The 21,588-nt window shown below is 43.1% G+C and overlaps 1 protein-coding gene across 3 annotated transcripts in view; it reads right to left on the bottom strand.

Moving 5' to 3' along the window:
• COMMD1 (copper metabolism domain containing 1) overlaps positions 1–21,588 on the bottom strand; it is a 230,454-nt gene that overhangs the window by 184,764 nt on the left and 24,102 nt on the right. The window contains exon 2 of one of the 3 annotated variants that reach the window (XM_023202046.2): positions 19,107–19,172. The exons of the other annotated variants lie outside the window; for them this stretch is intronic. Within the exon in view, the coding sequence (XP_023057814.1) occupies positions 19,107–19,172 (66 nt within the window). The remainder of the gene's footprint in view (positions 1–19,106; positions 19,173–21,588) is intronic. 3 annotated transcript variants of the gene reach the window in all.

Here is a 21,588-nt window from a genome sequence, read left to right as displayed (position 1 = left end):
TGCCACATTTGCCAGGCTGGTCTTGAACTCCTGGCCTCAATCTATCTACCCCCCTCCACCTCCCGAAGTGCTGGGATTACAGGGGTAAGCCACTGTGCCCAGCCGCAGAAAGAAATACTACCTGAACTTCCCTTATCCAACTTCCCTCTGGAAAACCCAGTTGTCATTAACCCTGTCTCCATGGGAGTTTCCTGGAATTCAGCTGCCATAGAGACAGTCTGCCCGTTGCCACTGGCAGCAAAAAGGCCAACAGAACCATCTACACCTTCCGATTGAAGCCCTAAATCCCTCTCCTCCATTTTAAGTTGGTAAACAGTAGTTCCTCCTTATCTGCAGTTTTGCTTTCCCTGATTTCAGTTTCCTATGGTCAGTGAAGAACTGAAAATATTAATTGGAAAATTCCAGAAAGAATTCATAAGTTTTAAATTGTGTGCCAATCTGAGTAGTGTGATGAAGTCTTGCACCCTCCCACTCCTTCCTGACCTGGACATGAATCCTCCCTTTGTTCTGGGTACCCATGCTGTATATGCTACACAAGGTCACTTAGTAGTCTTCTCAGTTATCAGGTCAATTATTTCAGTGTCACAGTGCCTGTGTTAAAGTAATCTTTGTTTTACTTAGTAATGTTCCCAAAGCACAAGAATAGTGATGCTGGCAACTTGGATATGCCAAAGAGAAGTCATAAAGTGCTTCCTTTAAGTGAAAAAGTGACCTTAGCGTTCCTTGGCCAGGGTTCAGTACTACCAGTGGTTTTGGTCATCCACTGGGCTCTTGGAACATAGAGGAATCCCCTATTAATCCCTAGGGGATTAGGGGGAACTACTGTATAAACCTTTTATCTGACTATTGAGTGAATTACTCATCACTGAGCACTCCCATGACACACATAAATAAGTCTGTCTTTTCTCCTATCAACCTGCCTATTATCAGATAAGGTGCAGGTCCCCAACAACTAAACCCAAATTGGAGGAGGGAAAGTTTTCCTCCCAACAGATTTGTCAGTGAGGTTGGGATGGTTGGGATTCTCTGCTTGTTCTGAAAACTGCAACTGACATCCCAGGACCTATGACCCAGCCAGTGAAAATAAACATTTTACCTGTCAGACCCTAGATCTTGGGGTCCAGCTGAGCAAGGATGTTAAGAGGTTCTGCTTTCCTTTTCTAAAAGGGATTTTCCAAAATTTAGATTTACACAATAAAACACTTTAGGAACTAGTTCTTTAGGTACTGTCACACTTGGTTCAAGTACTGTTTGGACGAATGGAGGCAAGATGGTGCACTTCCGGGTTCTTCATTCCCTCCCCCCCCCAACTTTTCCCGCCCAGAAAATGCAGCCGGCGCCCAGGGAGGGTGCAGACCAACTGGGCATGCGCCAGGTGACGTCAATCCGAAGAGACCAAGATTTACCTGGTCGCACCTGCGGAAGGCCCCTGACACGCCCATGCCCCACCTATTGCCCTCCCACTCCTAGAAAAGCCGCTCTCCGCCATTGAGCCACGCGGACTTCCCAGCTTCCCACTGCTGTCGGGATGTCGGAACTCCGTCGGAACTCCGTCGGAGAGCTTGGGGGAGGGGAACTCTGCCCGCCTTCTTTGCCGGAGGCCGACAGACTTCTTCTCCACACCTTAGGTTACTAAAATAAACTTGCAGTTTTGCGCCTGACCTTTGCCTACTTGCTGGTTCTTTTGTGCTCGCTCTGGTGGTCTTAGAAAAACAAGACAAGTACTCTTATAATAGATCCTTTCCTTCTCAGGGATAGCGACAGTGTCCTGTTTGTTTGTTTGTGTCCTGAGACCTTGGCTTGGATCCAGTGACTGCATTCTGTTATTGGCTTTCTACCTGTCAGTGGGTCTATGTCTGCAGGCAGGCAGCCAGTGGCCTGGGGGCCTGAGATACTTTCCGATGGACCATGCCAGCTCTCAAGGGAGTCTGTCTAAATAAAAGATCTCAGTCCATAAGGGCCTGCATCATCTCTTTCCTTGCTGCCTCGCTAGTACTAAGAAATCCCATTTCAGCATCACCTACCCAGTGTCAAAAGTATCTCACTTTTGTTGGAGACCACAGACACAGGTTTTCACAAACACCATTCCTTTTTTTTTCTTTTAACTGAATCTGCCTTGATCTGGAATTGACAAACACTATTCTTATTTCCTGCAGCGAAAAAGATTTTTACTTCTTCTCTCTTTGGATATCTTTGGGAATGACTTTGGATCAGGGGCTCCATCTTCTGCACACTTTTTGGGAACACCTATTGCATCCATGGGTAAGCCATAAAAAGGCTTATAATTCCAGTCACATTCTGAATGACTGTGCTCTCTGAAGCTGGGTTAGAATCTAAGCCTTCTTTTTTTGGAAGGAACTCATTGGGCTGGAACTCTTCTTTCCAGTTTTGGTTTTGAGCCTCTCTATACTCGTCTCAGGCTAGTTCTCCCTGGGCTCTTTGTTTTAAGGCTTCTCTGTTCTCTATACTTTATCCTGCTCTTCTCAAGGGAACTTCTCAGTCAACTGAAACCCCCTTCCTTGTCAAAAGCCTGCTGACTATATGCTCTGCCACTGCAGCCCTAGCTCTTTCCCTTCCTTTCTTGTTGGCATAACTTTACTAAGCATAATTTAGGAACTTCAATGGCTCCATTTTTAAAATTCTGCTTTAAGAGACAGGGTCTCGCTATGCTGCCTAGGCTGGTCTCGAACTTCTGGGTTTGGACTCAAATGATCCTCCTGCCTCCACATCCTGAGTAACTTATTTTATTTATTTATTTATTTTAACTTATTTTATTTTATTTATTTATTTATAGTAACTTTATTTATTGGGCTTACTCATAAAATAAGTTAATATATTTATTAGATGTTTAAGATCATAAATGTACAGATGATTTTAATCAAACTGAATCTGTTCTGACAAACTATTTCAACAATAATTGTGTTTCATAAGTCTTAAAAGTAGAAATAAGATGGGCCCTGGTGCATGCCTATAAGCCCAGCTACCTCAGGAGGCTGAGGCGGGAGGAATGCCTGAGCCCAAGAATTTTGAGAACAGCCTGGGCAACATGCAGCACCCCATCTCCAAAAAAAAAAAAGTACAAAAAAAATTTTTTTGTTTGTTTGCTGTTTTTTGAGACAAAGTCTCACTCTGTTGCCCATGCTGGAGTGCAGTGGCACCATCTTGGCTCATTGCGACCTCTGCCTCCTGCGTTCAAGCAATTCTACTGCCTCAGCCTCCTTAGTAGCTGGGATTACAAGCGCCCGCCACCACACCCGGCTAATTTTTGTATTTTTAGTAGAGAGGGGGTTTCACCATGTTGGCCAGGGTGGTCTCAAACTCCTGACGCTCAGGCGATCTGCCCACCTTGGCCTCCAAAAGTGCTGGGATTACAGGTGTGAGCCACCGCACCCGGCCTAAAAGTACAAATTTTTTAAAAGAAAAAATTATTTGCTCAAAGGTTGTTTAAAAAATAAAAATAAATAAAAGTCTTTCCAAAATCTGTTCGGTAATTTGAAACCTTAATACTAAGTGACAGGTATTCACTGAGTATATAGATTGTTCTAAGTAAAATAAAATGCTGAAACAGTTGAGAGACAGGACTAGCTGGATTTCCTAGGCTAAGAATCCCTAAGCCTAGCTGGGAAGGTGACCGCATCCACCTTTAAACACCGGGCTTATGACTTAGCTAACACCTGACCAATCAGGTAGGAAAGAGAGCTCACTAAAATGCTAATTAGGCAAAAACAGGAGGTAAAGAAATAACCAATCATCTATTGCCTGAGAGCACAGCAGGAGGGACGATGATGAGGATATAAACCCAGACATTCCAACCGGCTATCCTGTTTGGGTCCCCTACCTTTGTATGGGAGCTCTGTTTTCACTGTATTAAATCTTAAAACTGCATGCTCTCCTGGTTGAGCTGAGCTTTTGCTCACAGTTCACCACTGCTGTTTGCCGCTGGCACAGACCCACCGCTGACTTCCAGCCCTCTGGATTGGGCAGGGTGTCCCCTGTGCTTCTGATCAAGGGAGGCGCCCACTGCCACTCCCCATCAGGCTAAAGGTTTGCCATTGTTCCTGCACTGCTAAGTGCCTGGGTTCATGCTAATCGAGCTGAATACTAGTCAGTAGGTTCCACGGTTCCCTTCTGTGACCCACGGCTTCTAATAGAGCTATAACACTCACCGCATGGCCCAAAATTCCATTCTTTGGAATCCGTGAGACCAAGAACCCCAGGTCAGAGAACATGAAGCTTGCCACCATCTTGAAAGCGGCCTGCCGCCATTGTGGAAGTGGCCCCCCACCATCTTGGGAGCTCTGGGAGCAAGGACCCCCAGCAACACAGTTACTAAACATGTTTAAATTATACATGCTTTTAGCTACTTATTTTTATAGAGAAACTAAAGATATTTGGGCCTCTTAGTAAACATCTACTTTTGACCACATTGAGAAGTTTTATTATGAAAAAGTTTATATTTCTAGAACATGTGAAATGCTATATTCATAAAATTTACTAATCTGCTAAAAAAAAGCTAGTATACGACAGACAATTCATGACTGTCTACTGCCTAGATTGCCCTGTAAAATAAAGATTGTTAAAAATAATGTATATATGTAAACAAAACTACTAGAAGCAGTAACAGTGAAGGAAAACAACTCTATTAAAAGTATCCAAGGAATGCAAAATAAGTTTTTGTAGTTGTTTAAGAGGTGTTGAAAGGTTGTTCCAGAATGTGAAACAGGAAAGGACAAAAACCTGAAGGAATATATGAAGTTGTAAAGGAAATGTGGAACAAAAAAACGAGAAAAAAAACCATATTTTATATGGTCGAGCTGGCTATGACTGAATGGATTTATGAGGTTTTAAAATTAAAGCTTTAGGCCGGGCGCGGTGGCTCAAGCCTGTAATCCCAGCACTTTGGGAGGCCGAGACGGGCGGATCACGAGGTCAGGAGATCGAGACCATCCTGGCTAACACGGTGAAACCCCGTCTCTACTAAAAATACAAAAACTAGCCGGGCGAGGTGGCGGGCGCCTGTAGTCCTAGCTACCTGGGAGGCTGAGGCAGGAGAATGGCGTAAACCCGGGAGGCGGAGCTTGCAGTGAGCTGAGATCCGGCCACTGCACTCCAGTCCGGGCGACAGAGCCAGACTCCGCCTCAAAAAAAAAAAAAAAAAAAAAAAAAAAAAAAATAAAGCTTTAATATCAATAGTGTATTGATGTAAAACTAGAGTTCAATTTTCTCTCTCAAGGGACTAAATTTCTTGGACTACTAGTCTGCTCTTTATGAGAGATTGTGTAAAAGATTTTTCTTTACTTTTTAAGTAATCTGCCTAGGAAACAAAGATTCTGTGTCTTATTGGAATAATTTCCAGTGCTTTATCATATCCCTATTTAAGAGAACCAAGTCTTTTAAAAATGTGACCTGGGACCCTATTTAATCAAACGTTCGAACCTTTTGATATTTTGCCTTCTCAAAATCAAATCCTAAATAAAATCTTGATATCAAACTTTAGATTTTTCCAAAGGGCCCCTGGAAAATCTCAGAGGGTTTGTTTTTTCATCTTTTAAAAAGAGATGTTAAAAATAACTAGGTTTTCCTGAACTTATCTCTGATTAATTTTTTTAATTAGGTTTATTTGATATGTAAAATTGCATGGGAAACACTGTAGAAGTGATGCTTAACCTTCTCTAAGTTATATCTGTGTAAACCAAAAATAAAATTCAGAGGCTCCTACAACCATCTGACTGCACTCCTTCCTTGGTCAAGGCACTCTAAAATTTAACCAGAAAGACTGGTTCAGGCCATGAAGGGAAGTGGGGGTAGGACATGCCTCATCACACCCTTCCAGCAGCAACATTAATGCAGACCTTAAGTCTGATAAGAAACATTTACAATCTTCATTTGCAGGATAAAACCTTGGTCTCCACAACCCCTTATCTTAACCCAGACATTCCTTTCTACTGACAGTCAACCAACTGGCAATGAGAATGTGTTTAAATCTGCCTATGACCTGGAAGCCCCCACTTTGAGTTGTCTGACCCTTCCACATCAAACCAATGTAAATCTTACATATATTGATTTATGTACTATGTCTCTCTAAATTGTACGAAAGCAAGCTGTACCCTCACCACCCTGGGAACATATCATCAGGACCTCCTGAGGCTATGTCGTGGCTGCATCCTTAACCCCGGTAAAATAAACTTTCTAAATTCACTGAAACCTGTCTCAGATATTTTGGGTTCACATTTGGCAACCTGAAAGGGCTTCTGAGTGGAAGTGCCCCTGACCTTTGACAAATCGCCTGTATGTGCTTGGTACCAGCTTGAGCTATCTTTACTGCTCAAAGCAAGAGGATAATTGGCTGAGGCCTGGGAGGCCCCACGCCAGAGAATCCCTGATCTCCCAAAATTTGGTCAAGATCTAAAGTTTATTTTGTTATACAACTCCTTTTTCTGAAATTTTACTTGCTCCAACAAGGAAGGCAAGTTTTCCTGCTTCCATAATGATGGAAGGCAGCTGTAAGGCCTCTGAGCCCAAGCCAAACCATTGCATACCCTGTGACTTGCAGGTATATGCCCAGATGGCCTGAAGTAACTGAAGAATCACAAAAGAAGTGCAAATGCCCTGCCTCGCCTTAACCGATGACATTCCAACACAAAAGAAGTGAAAATGGCCGGTCCTTGCCTTAAGCGATATTATCATCTGGTGAAATTCCTCTTCCTGGCTCATCCTGGCTCAAAAAGCTTCCCCACTGAGCACCTTGTAACCCACACTCCTGCCCGCCAGAGAACCCCCCTTTGGCTGTAATTTTCCTTTACCTACCCAAATCCTATAAAACGGCCCCACACTTATCTCCCTTTGCTGACCCTCTTTTCGGACTCAGCCCATCTGCACCCAGGTGAAATAAACAGCCATGGTGCTCACACAAAGCCTGTTTGGTGGTCTCTTCACACGGACGCGCATGACAGCGGCTAACTCCTTTCTGGAGCTTGAGTTTTTTCCTGCTTCTGGGATAGTAGAGAGCAGTCTTCCACCTGAGACCCATTCCTAGGTAAGTAGCTGAATTGGGCTTTCATTTGGCTAAAGTTACAATTAACAATCAGCTAGTCTTAATTTCGCCTTACCATTAGAGCACTCAGTAATCATATTGTTGGGTTTTTGTTGTTCTGGTCTTTCTCCCATAGGGTTTGACCAGCTCCACCTCTAACCAACTTGGCCAAATCTGAATGAGAATTCCAAATTATGGGGAACAAGACATCTGAATTGGCTAAAACTCCTTGCAGCAGCAAAAAGGAAAAACAAAACAAAACCATGCACATGGTTTCTGTCTTTGCTTCCTGTCTTTTCTTCCACCTTACTCCACCTTCCCCTTTCCCTTCCCCATCTTTGCTACCAAAAAAAAAATCTAGAGAAGCCTTCTAATAACCCGAACCCCTTAAAAAAGTCAGAACAAAAGCACCACTTGCTGCTTTTTGGGATGTCCTGTTTTCTTTATCGGTCTACAGTTCTGCTTTCCTGTATTGCACTACCTGATTCTTTGACTTTTGGAGATACCAGAAATTACCTTGTACCATGAGAGGATTTGGCTTTGGCATGTGTAATGGCAGATGAGAGCTACAAAGTTAAGAGTGGCTGAAGACAGTTTACAGGAAGTGGTCTTAGCTGGTTTAGCTAAGCTCCCAGGAAGTTGTCGTCTAGGATCCTAATTCTAGTTCAGAGGTGCACTCCTACTATTATTATTATTGTTATTGTTGTTATTATTTTGAGACAGAGTCTTGCTCTGTTACCCAGCCTGGAGTCCTCTGGCACCATTATGGCTCACTGCAGCCTGAACTTCCCAGGCTCCAGAGATCCTCCTCTTCAGCCTCCAGAGTAGTTGGGACTACAGATGTGTACCACCATACCCAGCTAATTTTTGTACTTTTTGTAGAGACAGGGTCTTGCTATGTTGGCCAGGCTGGTCTTGAACTCCTGAGCTCAAGTGATCCACCTGCCTTGGCCTCCCAAATTGCTAGGATTACAGGCATAAGCCACCACACCTGCCCCAGGGGTGCATTCTAAAGAGTCTTCTCATTGCCTTTCCTCCTGAAATTAATCTCGATTGGCTTGTGTGCACGTTTGTGTGAGGAACTGAACTGTCATTTTCATAGATGACAGACTGAGTTTCCTCAGCTCCAAAAAGAAAGGGCATTTTTCTCCTTCCAACCAAAAGGCACCCCTGGGTGACTGGGGACCAAGTGGAAGTGTCTGCAGGGTTGATGCCCTACAACGTGCAGCAGCCCTACAGGGAACTCCCAAGAAAATTAGTTTAAAAAAATTCTTGTCCAGGACGTACATACAGGAGCTGGTCATTGCTTTTTTTTTTTTTTTTTTTTGAAACGGAGTCTTGCTGAGATGCCCAAGCTGGAGCGCAATGGCAGGATCTCGGCCCACTGCAAGCTCTGCCTCCCGAGTTAAAGCAATTCCTGTGTCCTAGCCTCCTGAGTAGCTGGGATTACAGGTGCATGCCACCATACCTGGCTAATTTTTGTATTTTTAGTAGAGACGGGGTTTCACCGTATTGGCCAGGTTGGTCTCGAACTGCTGACCTCAAGTGATCCACCTGCCTCGGACTCCCCGTTTGGGATTACAGGTGTCGGCCACTGCACCCAGCCTCATTCCTCACTTTGAGCCCTCCTAGTGGTGCTGGACGTCTAGAAAGAGAAACTGAGACACATAAAAGGGCAGAAATGACTCACTGGTGACATACTATGGAGTCCCACCCACAACCAGCACACTTTGACCCACTCCACTAAACCTTAAGGCACAGCTCAGTTCCTCCTTTTAAGAAAAAATGTGGGAAACAAATAATCTAGGAATGAAAAAACACAAGGAGAGTGGTCTCTCTCAGGCACCCTGTTTGGTTTTATGACCCCTCTACTTGAAAGTGGTTGTGTAATGGAATGGCATGCCACGTTTTCTAATACTGCAGCCGGTTACACATTAGAGGTCTGTTCTTATGCACATTTTAAACTGATGGGCAAATTACATCAAGAAAAATGCAGAGCCCGAAGGTCAATCTGCAATTATAAAGTTCCTAAATTCTCTATCTCTCTGCTTTCTTTTCAGCCTGCTTTAAGTCTGCTGTTACTTTTCTACTGAGATAAAATCCACTGTTTGCATCCAACCATCCTTTTTGCTATTGTTTGCAAACTGCTAAGTCTCTATTAATATCTCACGGCTACTGTTCTGAAGCATAAACTAGAGGAACTTTGTATGAGTGTATACATATGTGTTTAGGTGTATGTACACATACTTTGTTATGTGTGTTTGGCCACAAGGTACCAGATTGGCTTAAAGATAAAGAGTACTCATAAATTAACAGCCAGACACAGTGACTCCTGCCTATAATCCCAGCACTTTGGGAGGCCGAGGCAGGCAGATCACTTGAGGTCAGAAGTTCAAGACCAGTCTGGCCAACATGGTGAAACCCCACCTCTACTAAAAATACAAAAGTTAGCCGAGGGTGATGACGTATGCCTGTAATCCCAGCTACTTGGGAGGCTGAGGCACGAGAATCCACTGGGAGGTGGAGCTTGCAATGAGCCAAGATCACACCACTGCCCTTCAGCCTGGGCAACATAGTGAGACTTCATTAAAAAAAAAAAAAAGCCCAGGCACAGTGGCTAACCCCTGTAATCCCAGCACTTTGGGAGGCTGAAGCAGGCAGATCACGAGTGCCACTGCACTCCAGCCTGGGTGACAGAGAAAGACTCTGTCTCAAAAATAAACAAACAAACAGCCAGGCACAGTGGCTCATGCCTGTAATCCCAGCACTTTGGGAGGCCGAGGTGGGTGGATCCCCTGAGGTCAGGAGTTCGAGACCAGCCTGGACAACATGGTGAAACCCCATTTCTACTAAAAATGCAAAAATTAGCTGGGCATGGTGGCGCATGCCTGTAATCCCAGCTACTCGGGAGGCTGAGGCCAACTGCTTGAACCTGGGAGACAGAGGTTGCAGTGAGCCGAGATTATGCCACTGCACTCCAGCCTGGGTGACAGAGCAAGACTGTCTCAAAAATAAATAAACAAACACACACAAGGATGTGTTTTTTGCTAAAGAAAATGTAAGTTTTTCCCTAGTTAAGAGACTAGTTAAGAGACTATTTAAGCGTCACTTTAAAATAAAGGAAAAATTGTACAAATAAAACTAAATGGATAAAAAGAAAAAGTATGCCAGGGCAAATAAAGTTACCTCTGAGGCCTGTGGTTACCAAGAAGATAGTCAATATTGGGGAAGGGCAAAACCAAGTAACTATTAAAACCAGAGGGTATAATGTAAAGGAACTGTTCTGTTTCATAGATTGGTATCATCAGCTTCTGAAGAAACTTTTATAATAATGGACTGTAAAAATGACCATTTTAAGGACAAAATCCTTAATTTTAAATGCTACAGAATGAAAAAGCTTGTTTGGGTTAATGCAGGACCTACAGCTCACTATTAAACAATCACTGATGAATGTATGTGATCCAAATGCACAGGAAGTTATTCCTGAGAGAACAACCAGCCTAGTGGACCAAATAAATGCCACTGTAAGGTTTGCCCCGAGAAGGGGACTTCCTGCCTCTCCCTATAAAATACCAAGTGGAGCACCGCAGATGAAACAGTTGATATGCTTCATATGCAAGCCACATAGGACTGGCTTTATAATGACCGGGATATTCTCCTACCTATGACCTATGTCCATAACGCAGGTCATGGTAAATCTGGAGGTTAACAGGGCCCCTTTTACATGGGTACCGCTCCCATAGAATCATATGACTGCTTGAGAGGCCTTATCAAATTTGCTGTCCCTCATGGTCTTACATGTGCTTAATAAAACATTGGAGTAGGCCAGGCAAGGTGGCTTATGCCTATAATCCCAGCACTTTGGGAGGCTGAGGCAGGTGGATCACCTAAGGTCAGGAGCTCAAGACCAGCCTGGCCAACATGGAGAAACCCTGTCTCTACTAAAAATACAAAAATTAGCCAGGCATGGTGGCGAGTGCCTGTAATCCCAGCTACTCGAGAGGCTGAGGCAGGAGAATCGCTTGAACCCAGGAGTCAGAGGTTGCAATGAGTAGAGATCACGCCATCACACTCCAGCCTGGGTGAGACTCCATCTCAAAAAAAAAAAAAAAAATGGGGGTCATTAACAAAAAACAATGGGAAAGGAAAAAGGGAGTCAAAGAATTCACCCCAGAAAAGTGATAGAAATTTTTGGATGCTTATTCACTATTTGCCCTAGATTGGAAAATGTTTTTTAAAAAATCAGAAGGCAAAGGTTATCATGAGAAAGCTGACATTGTCTGGGGCAATGCTGAGGCAAATTAAGATAAAAATTTGACAAAAAGGCCTGAGTCCCTTGGCTCAACTCCCTGCTGGGAACCCAAATCCCCCTCTTTTTTTTTTTTTTTTTTTTTTTTAACCAGAAAAGGTAAAATGGTCTGGGGGTAGAAAAGTTCCTGGGACCAGAACATAAAAACATACAGGTTCACAGAATTAAGAAATCTGAGATGTTTAAATAGACTTTATGTAAGGTAGTTGTGACTCCTTTTACCTAAATGTCTTATGAAAATGGGTACTGTATGTGACTGGGGGATGTTTTCCCTATCTAGTACTATAAAACTGAAGGCAGGTAAATCTGCTCATTGACAAATATTAACTGAACTTACTAAATGGGAACTAGAAAGATTGCCGTAGCCCACAAAACATAGGGGAGAAGCTGGAGTACTAAACAGGACAAATCCTCCACTTTGTAGCCTTTTGCGGAGCATTTATTGGGACTTATGACAAAAAACTGTGAGTACTTCCCAATAACAACTGCTGGACTAGAGAATTTCTCCTTGAGGGACATTTACTGCCTTGTTATGGAATGTTGGCTGGAGCTACCCCTATGCTAATGGAAATAAAGGTGTTCAAAAGACTTCCACAATAAAATTAAAATGGTTTACACAGGCTCTTGCTACCTGGGAATACAAAAAGGAGATACTCATAAGCAAGGACCCTTTTTTTGTCCCTAGTACTGATTCTAGCTATCTGAGGAGCTGCTAGATTCTACAGTACCTGATAGCTCCCATGACCTGTTTGGCTTGTGAATGAATGGCAGTTCTGAGTTGAACAAACATCTTGTTTGGAAGGCTGCTGCTCTGGTTAAAGAACGGTCCCCAAAAAAATTTTTATAGTTATTTATAGTTTAGAGCATTTGGGTGAAATATGTTTTTGTAAGCAAATTTACCTCTCTCTCTGAGTTATCCAAAATTCAAATTGTGATTTTACGAAAATATAGTTATTTGCGTAAGTTCAGTAAGAGTCTTTTAGAACAAAAACAATTGGAGACACTGGTTATTTTACCAAGACTTTGACTAAAATAGTGTATTTTTAGGTAAAGTTCAGCAAAGTCAACTTGAAAGGAGCCTATATAGCCAATCAATTTTTTTTTTTTTTTTTTTTTTTTTGAGATGGAGTCTTCTCTGTCACCCAGACTGGAGTGCAGTGGCACAATCTCCACCTCCTGGGTTCACGTCATTCTCCTGCCTCAGCCTCCCGAGTAGCTGGGACCACAGGCACCCACCACCATGCCTAGCTAATTTTTTTTTTTTTTTTTTTTTTTTGTATTTTTAGTAGAGACGTGGTTTCACCATGTCAGCCAGGGTGGTCTTGATCTCCTGACCTTATGATCTGCCCTCCTCGGCCTCCCAAAGTGCTAGGATTACAGGCTTGAGCCACTGCGCCCAGCCAAGCCAATCAATTCTTGCTGCACTTTATGTGAATAATCAGGCAAAGTATAATAAGCCTAAAACTTAATTTACATACAAATTGATCTTACTATAATTTCTCTTTAATAGAAAAGGAAGTCTAGAGAGAGAAACTATTTCAAAGGAAAAGTATAATACTTGACACTAACTTTTGTTTTTTTGAGTGTGAACTGAATTATGAATTATTTCTTGGAACAATAATCCTCTAGAGAGTACCAGATTATAATTTTTCTTCATATCTTTCGTTGGTACCCTAATGAAAGAGGTTCCCTTTTCTGTTCTGACATACAAATACTGTTTTGATTGTCACAATATTAATGTTATTTATTTCTCGTTACTTAAAAGGAAACCAAAATTATGGTATTCTCAAAACCAGAGATGCCAGCCTCTCTCATTTGGCATCCTGTTAACCAGTGGAAGAGATCCAAGTTACCGGCGGCAAATCTGTACAGGTCCACAGCAACTTGAGTCCTTGCTTCTTCACAAGAAAGAATCTGACTGAGGGGCATAAAGCAGAAAAACAGACCAAGGCAAGTTCCAGAGCAGGAATGGAAGTTTATTTGAAAAGGTCTTAGAACAGGAAAGCAAATGTGCTTGGAAGAGGCCCAAGTGGGCACATGAAGGTTAAAGAGAAAAGGTCAAGTGCCCTGTTCAACCGTGATCCTAGGAATTTTAAAAGCTCGCCTCTTTCCCATGTTTCTTCCTTTAGAGCGGGCTTTCCACTTGTCCAGTGCTTTCCTTATCCTTTGGAACTGAACACACGCAATGTATTTAGGGAGTTATAAACACACCCATCTGAGGCTTCCTTCCCTTTTCCGGTGAAGTGTGCCCCTCAGAAGATCATACCTCACCAATTTTTTTTTTCTTTGTCTCAACATGCATGCCCAGGAAGTTGGTCCTCCGTGGGGCCTGCATTCAATTAACATTTTGATGATGTTAACAGGTGTGGACCATCAGGAAATGGCCTCTCCCTGGTGCTGCCGAATTATCATTTTTAGACAGGCAATGCAATAATTGCTGAACCACCTACTTGACATTCTAGTTGGTAGAGGAGAGCTCTCTCTGCTGCCCAGCTCATGCCTAGTAACTACCTGTAACAATCCCACTGGGCCCAATCTGTTTTTCACTGCAAATGCCTTACTACTAAGACTATATAAGCACCCTCCCTCTAGGCCCAGGGACTGTTACATGAGAGTGTAAGGGCAAGTTTTGAGGGATACAATTAGGTCAAGGTCAGACCCTCCAAATCAAGGATGTGTACAAAGATGCCTGAACAGCTGGTAAAAGAAGAAAATAATTACTGACAGGATAATGATACCTTATGACAAAGCCTCCTGGGTATGAGTTGTACAGATATACATATTTTTTTAAACTTTTTCAGAACAACGCTTATGTTTTGTATAGCTAATTGCTTAAGTCTGTAACTAAAACCAAGATTACATACTAAAACTAAAAACAAGATTGAGCTATGGCTCAATGCATAGTATAGCATACTATGGCTCAATGCATAGTATAAGTCGGTTTTGTAACCTCACCTTTGGCTTTTTGTTTGTTGACCTTCTACTTAAAAAACAAAATTGGCCAGGCACCGTGGCTCACGCCTGTAATCCCAGCACTTTGGGAGGCCGAGGCGGGCAGATCACGAGGTCAGGAGATCGAGACCATCCTGGCTAACACGGTGAAACCCCTGTCTCTACTAAAAATACAAAAAATTTAGCCGGGCATAGTGGCGGGCGCCTGTAGTCCCAGCTACTGGGAGGCTGAGGCAGGAGAATGGCGTGAACCCGGGAGGCGGAGCTTGCAGTGAGCCGAGATCGCGCCACCGCACTCCAGCCTGGGCGACAAAGCGAGACTCTGTCTCAAAAAAAAAAAAAAAAAATTAATAATTTTAAAGGGTAATGAATGTCTGTCCATGTCTATTCCTATCTGGCTTAGAATAATTAATTGGCCATAAGTCTTGTTTACTCTAAGTTTCTTGGTCATAGGGAGTCCCACTGAAGGACAGGATAGACCAGGGGCAGGCAGCCATGCCATCCCAGCAACACTGGGACAAAATTAAAATCTGGTAGCCACTGATGTTGCCTCTGCCAAATCTTGGTCAAAAGGGGGAAAATTTAAAGGCTCTCACAACCATTTGAATGCACTCCCTCATTGGCCGGGGCACTCTAAAATTTAACCAGAAAGACTGGTTCAGGCCATGAAGGGGAAGTGGGGGTAATTATCATACCCCTCCAGCACTAACATTAATGCAGACTATAAGTCTGAAAAGAAACATTTAAAATCTATTTTCTAAAAAGTCTGCTACCGGGAGGCTTCCTTCATCTGCAGGATGAAATCTTGGTGTCTACAACCCCTTATGTCAACCCAGACATTCCTTTCTTTGACAATAAATCTTTCAACCAATTGCCAATCTGAGTGTGTTTAAATCTACGTATGACCTGGAAGCCCCCACTTCAAGCTGTCCCACCCTTCCAGATGAAACCAATGTAAATCTTACATGTATTGACTGCTATGTCTCCCTAAATTGTATAAAAGCAAGCTACACCCAGACTACCCTGGGCATATGTCATCAGAACCTCCTGAGATTATATCATAGGCGGGTCCTTAACCCTGGCAAAATAAACTTTCCAAATTGACCAAGACCCATCTCATATTTTGGGTTCATATCTGTATGAGAAAATGTTATTAATATAAGTACTCCAAACACTGTATGGAAGGCCAGGTGTGGTGGCTCACACCTAAAACCCCAGCACTTTGGGAGCCAAGGCGGGAGGATGGCGGGAGCCAAGGTAGGAGGATTGCTTGAGCCCAGGAGTTCAAGACCATCCTGGAAAATAAGGCAAGACCCTGTCTCCTTTTTAAAACAACTACACGAAGTTTCTAGAAATTTGCCAATGCACTCACTGTCCATAATATATTCTGACATAATCTTATCAATCATAATTCCAGTTTTTATCTTAAAATGTTGTATGGCACAGAAACAACCAAATTTCTTTGTCAACTCCATTATTTTGATAATGAACTCTAATAAAATCTTTAACCATGGCCATTGTAGGTCTTCTGTCATTCACATATAATTACTCTTATATTCAAATGCTTCCCTGAAAGCTCACAATCAGCTACAAGCCAGAATGCTTCATAATCAACATAAGTGACTGCCTCAGAGACCCATGGAAAGAATTATACAGGTACTTTGGGGTATAGATTTCTCATCGCATTGCTTACATAACTTTGAAATCATACCACTGGACTGAGTAGGAATTTCCAGAACCCTACTAGAGAAGCTAATAGGTGCATCCAAACTGATAACCCTCATCTGTAACATGGGAATTAAAATTAAAATTAAAATTAAAAAAAAAAAAAACTGGGCTGGGCTGGGCATGGTGTCTCAATACTTTGGGAGGCCAAGGTCAGCGAATCCCCCTAAGCTCAGGAGTTTGAGACCAGCCTGGGCAACATGGTGAAACCCCATCTCTACTAAAATACAAAAAATTAGCCATGCATGGTGGCACGCACCTGTAATCCCAGCTACTTAGGCTGAGGTGGGAGAATCACTTGAACCCTGGAGGAGGAAGTTGCAGTAAGCTGAGATAACTCCACTGCACTCCAGCCTGGGCAACAGAGTGAGACTCTGTCTCAAAAAAACAAACAAACAAAAACAAAACGATAACCTAAGATCAAGTATATGTTCAATTATCATTCTTGCTGCACTTATATAAATAATTAGACCAAATTTAATAAGATTAGACTTGTTTTGTAAACAAGAGTAGTCTTTTATCTTTGATCAAACTGAGGATGACTGTACAGAGAAATTTTACGTTTTTTTTTTTTTTTTTTGAAACAGAGTCTTGTTCTGTCACCCAGGCTGGAGTGCAGCAGTGTGATCTCGGTCGGCTCACTGCAACCTCCACCTCCCAGGTTCAAGCAATTCTCTTGCCTCAGCCTCCTGAGTAGCTAGGATTACAGGCACCTGCCATCATGCCCAGCTAATTTTTGTATTTTTGTAGAGAGGGGGTTTCGCCATGTTGGCCAGGCTGGTCTTTAACTCCTAACCTCAAGTGATCCACCTGCCTCAGCTTCCCAGAGTGCTGGGATTATAGGCATTAGCCACCACATCAGGCCAGAAATTTTACATTTCAATAGAAAACTACAACCAGTCTGGGTTATCAGACTGTAGTTCTGTTATTTGTCTCTGAGTTATTTTTCACCACTCTGTAAACTGGATCCTGCTGTCTTGCATATCTTGCCAGTAATTAATGTTTCTAATTTTTCTCCCACCCTCCTGACCTGAAGTCACTAGGAACTAAAACCTGACTGCCGGGATCTTTATTGAGACTCTAGCTTCTCGTGTCCCAAAGCCCTACAAACTGAAGCTGTATGACTTGATATAAACTAAAAGAACTTATTCATACAACAATTTTGGCCACTTGGGAAGTCCACTGAACACCCACATCTTCCATGCTCTTCTCCTGTTAATCTGTCCTTTGTTACAGGAATCTATTCCAATTAAGAATTTATCAGGCGGCCAGGCACAGTAGCTCATGCCTGTAATCTCAGCAATTTGGGAGGCCAAAGCAGGAGGATTGCTTGAGCCTAGGGGTATGAGAACAGCCTGGACAACATAGCAAGACCTTGTCTCAATTTAAATAAAAAAGAAAAGAACCAATGAGGGTTGAGAGAAAAACAGTTTTCCCTCTCTATACAGATAAACCAGTGACCGCTGTACTAACTAGCCCCTTTTCCTTTTTGTTTACCTCTCAATTTCACATCCCTTTCTTGCTTAATTGAAATCTGTTTTGTTTTCATGACAGCCTACCATTGAATTAATTGAAATTTTTTTCATTCTGTAACTTAAACTTGTTAAGTCTTTATAAAAAAAATTTTTTTTTTTTTTTTGAGGCAGGGTCTCCCTGTGTTGCTCAGGCTGGTCTTGAATTCCTGGGATCAGGTAATATTCCTGACTCTGCCTCCCCAAGTGCTAGGATTACAGGTATGAGCCATCACACAGGGCCACTCATTAAGCCTTTTAAAAGACAAAAATAAGTTTTACTTACAAGTTTCTTCCTTCATTTTGATACTCTAGAGGAGCATTCAAGGCTTCAAATGAGTTTTCCCTCAAGCCTGCAGCAAAATTCATTTACTGTGGACATCCCATGGTTCATTCTTTATGAAAACCCAACCCCACGGCCCTTCCAGGACAGCTGTCCCAACTGTCCCACTCAAGAGATACTAATAACTGGAGCTTATTTTTCATTCTATACTACCTCTCACATTCCCCCACCACCCCCAGACACACACCCCTATCTCAAATTAATTTTGTATTTAAACATGTATAGTTGTGGATGCTTAAACTGGATTTAGGTATTTTGGATTATACCAAAAAAGAAAAGGCCAGGCGCGGTGGCTCACGCCTGTAATCTCAGCACTTTGAGAGGCCGAGGTGGGCAGATCACCTGAGGTTGGGAGTTTGAGACCAGCCTGACCAACATGGAGAAACCCCATCTCTACTAAAAATACAAAAAATTAGCCGGGTGTGGTGGCACATGCCTGTAATCCCAGCTACTTGGGAGGCTGAGGCAGGAGAATTGCTTGAACCCGGGAGGTGGAAGTTGCAGTGAGCCAAGATCACACCATTGCACTCCAGCCTGGGCAACAAGAGCGAAACTCCATCTCAAAAAAAAAAAAAAAAAGAAAGAAAAAGAAAAAAGAAATACAAAAACAAAGTTGCTTGTTGTCGTTGTCCTTTTTTTTTTGAGACAGAGTCTCGCTCGCTCTGTCACCCAGGCTAGAGTGTAGTGGCGCAATCTCGGCTCACTGCAAGCTCCACCTCCTGGGTTCAAGCCATTCTCCTGCCTCAGCCTCCCAAGTAGCTGGGACTAAACGCGCCCACCACCATGCCCAGCTAATTTTTTTTTTTTTTTTTTGTATTTTTAGTAGAGACGGGGTTTCACCATGTTATCCAGGATGGTCTCGATCTCCTGATCTTGTGATCTGCCCGCCCTGGCCTCCCAAAGTGCTGGGATTACAGGCATGAGTCACCGCGCCCAGCCTCATTTTCTTTTACTATAACTGAATACCTGAGACTGAGTATTTAGCTCACAGTTTTGGAAGCTGCAAAGTCCAAGGTTGAGGGGCCGTATCTGGTGAGGGCCTTCTTACTACTATGGCAGAGGGTATCACAAGTGGGAAGAGGTCAAAAGCATGGTAGCTCAGGTCTCTCTTTATCTTCTTATAAAGCCACCAGTCTCATCATGGCTCACCCCTACATTGATACAGAAGGGTTGGGTTCTGGCTAAACCCCACCCTTAAGCCTGGAACCACAGCACTAAGTGAAAACAGCTGACCTGGTTTTCTGCCCAAATGTTGACTTTTTGGCCTGCCACGTCCTTAGCCCCCACACCTCCACCGCCCTGAAAAAAAAAAAACACTTCAGCTGGCAGAACAACACAAGCAGCTGTGTGTTAGGGAAACAAGCGGCTAAGCATCAGGGATACAAGTGGCTGAGCAATGGGGATACAAGGGCTGAGCATTGTGGATACAAGCAGCTGACTGGCAAGCAGAGAAGAAACTGAGCAATAGAGACTATGGACAGATGCGGCTAATTTCAGATGTGCAGCTTTGGAGAGGGGCCCAGCCAGAGACAGCTGGGCTTCAGGGAAACATCACCTTCTTCCCACACAATCCCCTTTCCAACTCCCTATCCTGCTGAGAGCCACTTTCAATGATCAATAAAATCCTCCACATATACTACCCTTCAATCTGTTCATGTGACCTGATTCTTCCCAGATGCCAGACAAGAACACAGGTGCCAAGAGGGCAGGGGCTGCCATTCTGACCCTCCACTAAGGTGGTTGGCACTTGGTCATCCCTGGACAGGAGAGCTGAAAGAGCACTGGCTGTAACATGCTTGGATGCTGCTGCGGGGTCCACACAGAACGTACTCCCTCCAGAGAGGAGCAACCAGCTGCTTCCAGCATTCATTTGCTCTCATTCCCGCACTCGCTCACATGCTCCCTCATGCAAGGGGTTTCGGCACAGGGCAGCCAAGTAAACAAGCCACACCCCTGTCACAAGTACAGCAAGGAGGTCAAGGGAATTATCCCATCTCACCATGACCTTTCCTAATCCTAATTACCACCCAAAGACCCCACCACCAATCAACATATAAATTTGGGAATTAAGTTTCCAACATACAAAATCTAGAGAACACACTCAAACCATAGCACTTATTCACTTGTTCTTTCTTCGCTTCTTAGACATAGTGCCAACCTCTCCTACGTTTATGGTGAATCAAGAAATGAAAAAAAAAAAAAAAAAAAGAATATAAAGCCAATGGTTCAATGGTTCTTTTATTTACACCTCTCATTTGAGCTCCAAGCACAGAATATAGCTGCCTGTTTTACTATTGAGGGGCCTGTAAAACAGGTGGTATCCGAATCTCTTGGCAATTCAGATGACTGAAATAACCACAAGGAAATGCCATGAATGGAAGTACTGACTTTATAAATCCACTTGTGCATTTTGTATACATTTTATCCAAAGAACTTTGCAGATTTAGACATTACTGTTAGAGAAGAATTAAGAATGTAAGCAGAGAGGGAAGAAAAGGCCAGACATGGTGGCTCACACCTGTAATCCCAGAACTTTGGGAGGCCAACATGGATGGGGGTGTCGATTGAGGCTGCATTGAGCTGAGATCACGCCACTGCACTCCAGCCTTGGTGACAGAGCAAGACCCTGTCTTAGAAAAAACAACAACAAAGACCATGGAGTCTTTCAAAGTCTCACAGGCACACAACTGGGATAGAAATCCTGCAACTACCATCCTCAAATGCAAAGTTCCTTTGATACGTATCTTCTCAAACTTATAATTCCTCAAAGCTGTCTTTCCTAACTGAAACTAACATTTTTCACTAAGCCTTCTGGAATTTTACCCAATTGTCAACCAAGTCTCCAATAGCCTTACTGACATACCATAATTTGTTATCCTAATGTGTCAAAATGAAGTCACTTATGTCAAGTAGCATTGAGCCCACAGTAAAGCTGTTCACCCCCTCAAAGCCATAAACATACAGGTAATGGACTGAGGTAGTAATATAGCACCTACTGTTGCCCATTACCATCCAACACCTGAAATGAACTCATAAAAAGTGAAACAAAGCTGAGATAATGAAGAATAGACCAATCTGAGGAGGATCATAAAAGCAGCAGAATAAGGCTAGTCCAAGACACCTTTAGAGGCTCTGCCCATGAGAACTTCGAGGACTTCTTCCAATTTTGGCAGCTGCCACTGAAGGCTTTGCCAAAAAGAAGCAGCAACTCTACTATGTGATCAGCATCCAAAGTACTTCCAAGACCCATTCAACTTGTCTGTCAGCATATTGTTTTCCCAAGCCATCTCTGTGGTCCATTACCCTCCCTTATTTTTATTTCTATTTATTTTTTTAAGACAGGGTCTCACTCTGTCACCCAGGTTGGAGTGCAGTGGCATGATCTTGGCTCACTGCAACCTCCACCTCCTGGATTCAAGCGCCTCTCTCACCTCAGCCTCCTGAGTAGCTGGGACTACAGGCATGCACTCCTGGCTAATTTTCTATTTTTTGTAGAGATGGAGTTTCACCATGTTGGCCAGGCTGGTCTCAAACTCCTAACCTCAAGTGATCCTCCCGTATCAGCCTCCCAAAGTGCTGGGATTACAGGCACGAGCCCCCACACCCAGCCTATCCTCCTTTAATTACTGCCTGTGTGTACCCTGAATGTTAATTACATATTTGACAGTCACAATAAGCCACAAGTTCAAGCATATATAATTGGTTATGGAGCCAC

Source organism: Piliocolobus tephrosceles, chromosome 15, assembly GCF_002776525.5.
Source record: "Piliocolobus tephrosceles isolate RC106 chromosome 15, ASM277652v3, whole genome shotgun sequence".
Taxonomy (NCBI): Eukaryota; Metazoa; Chordata; class Mammalia; order Primates; family Cercopithecidae; genus Piliocolobus; species Piliocolobus tephrosceles.
The sequence above is the reverse complement of the archived record's forward strand: the minus strand, read 5'-3'. Positions and strand labels throughout refer to the sequence as shown.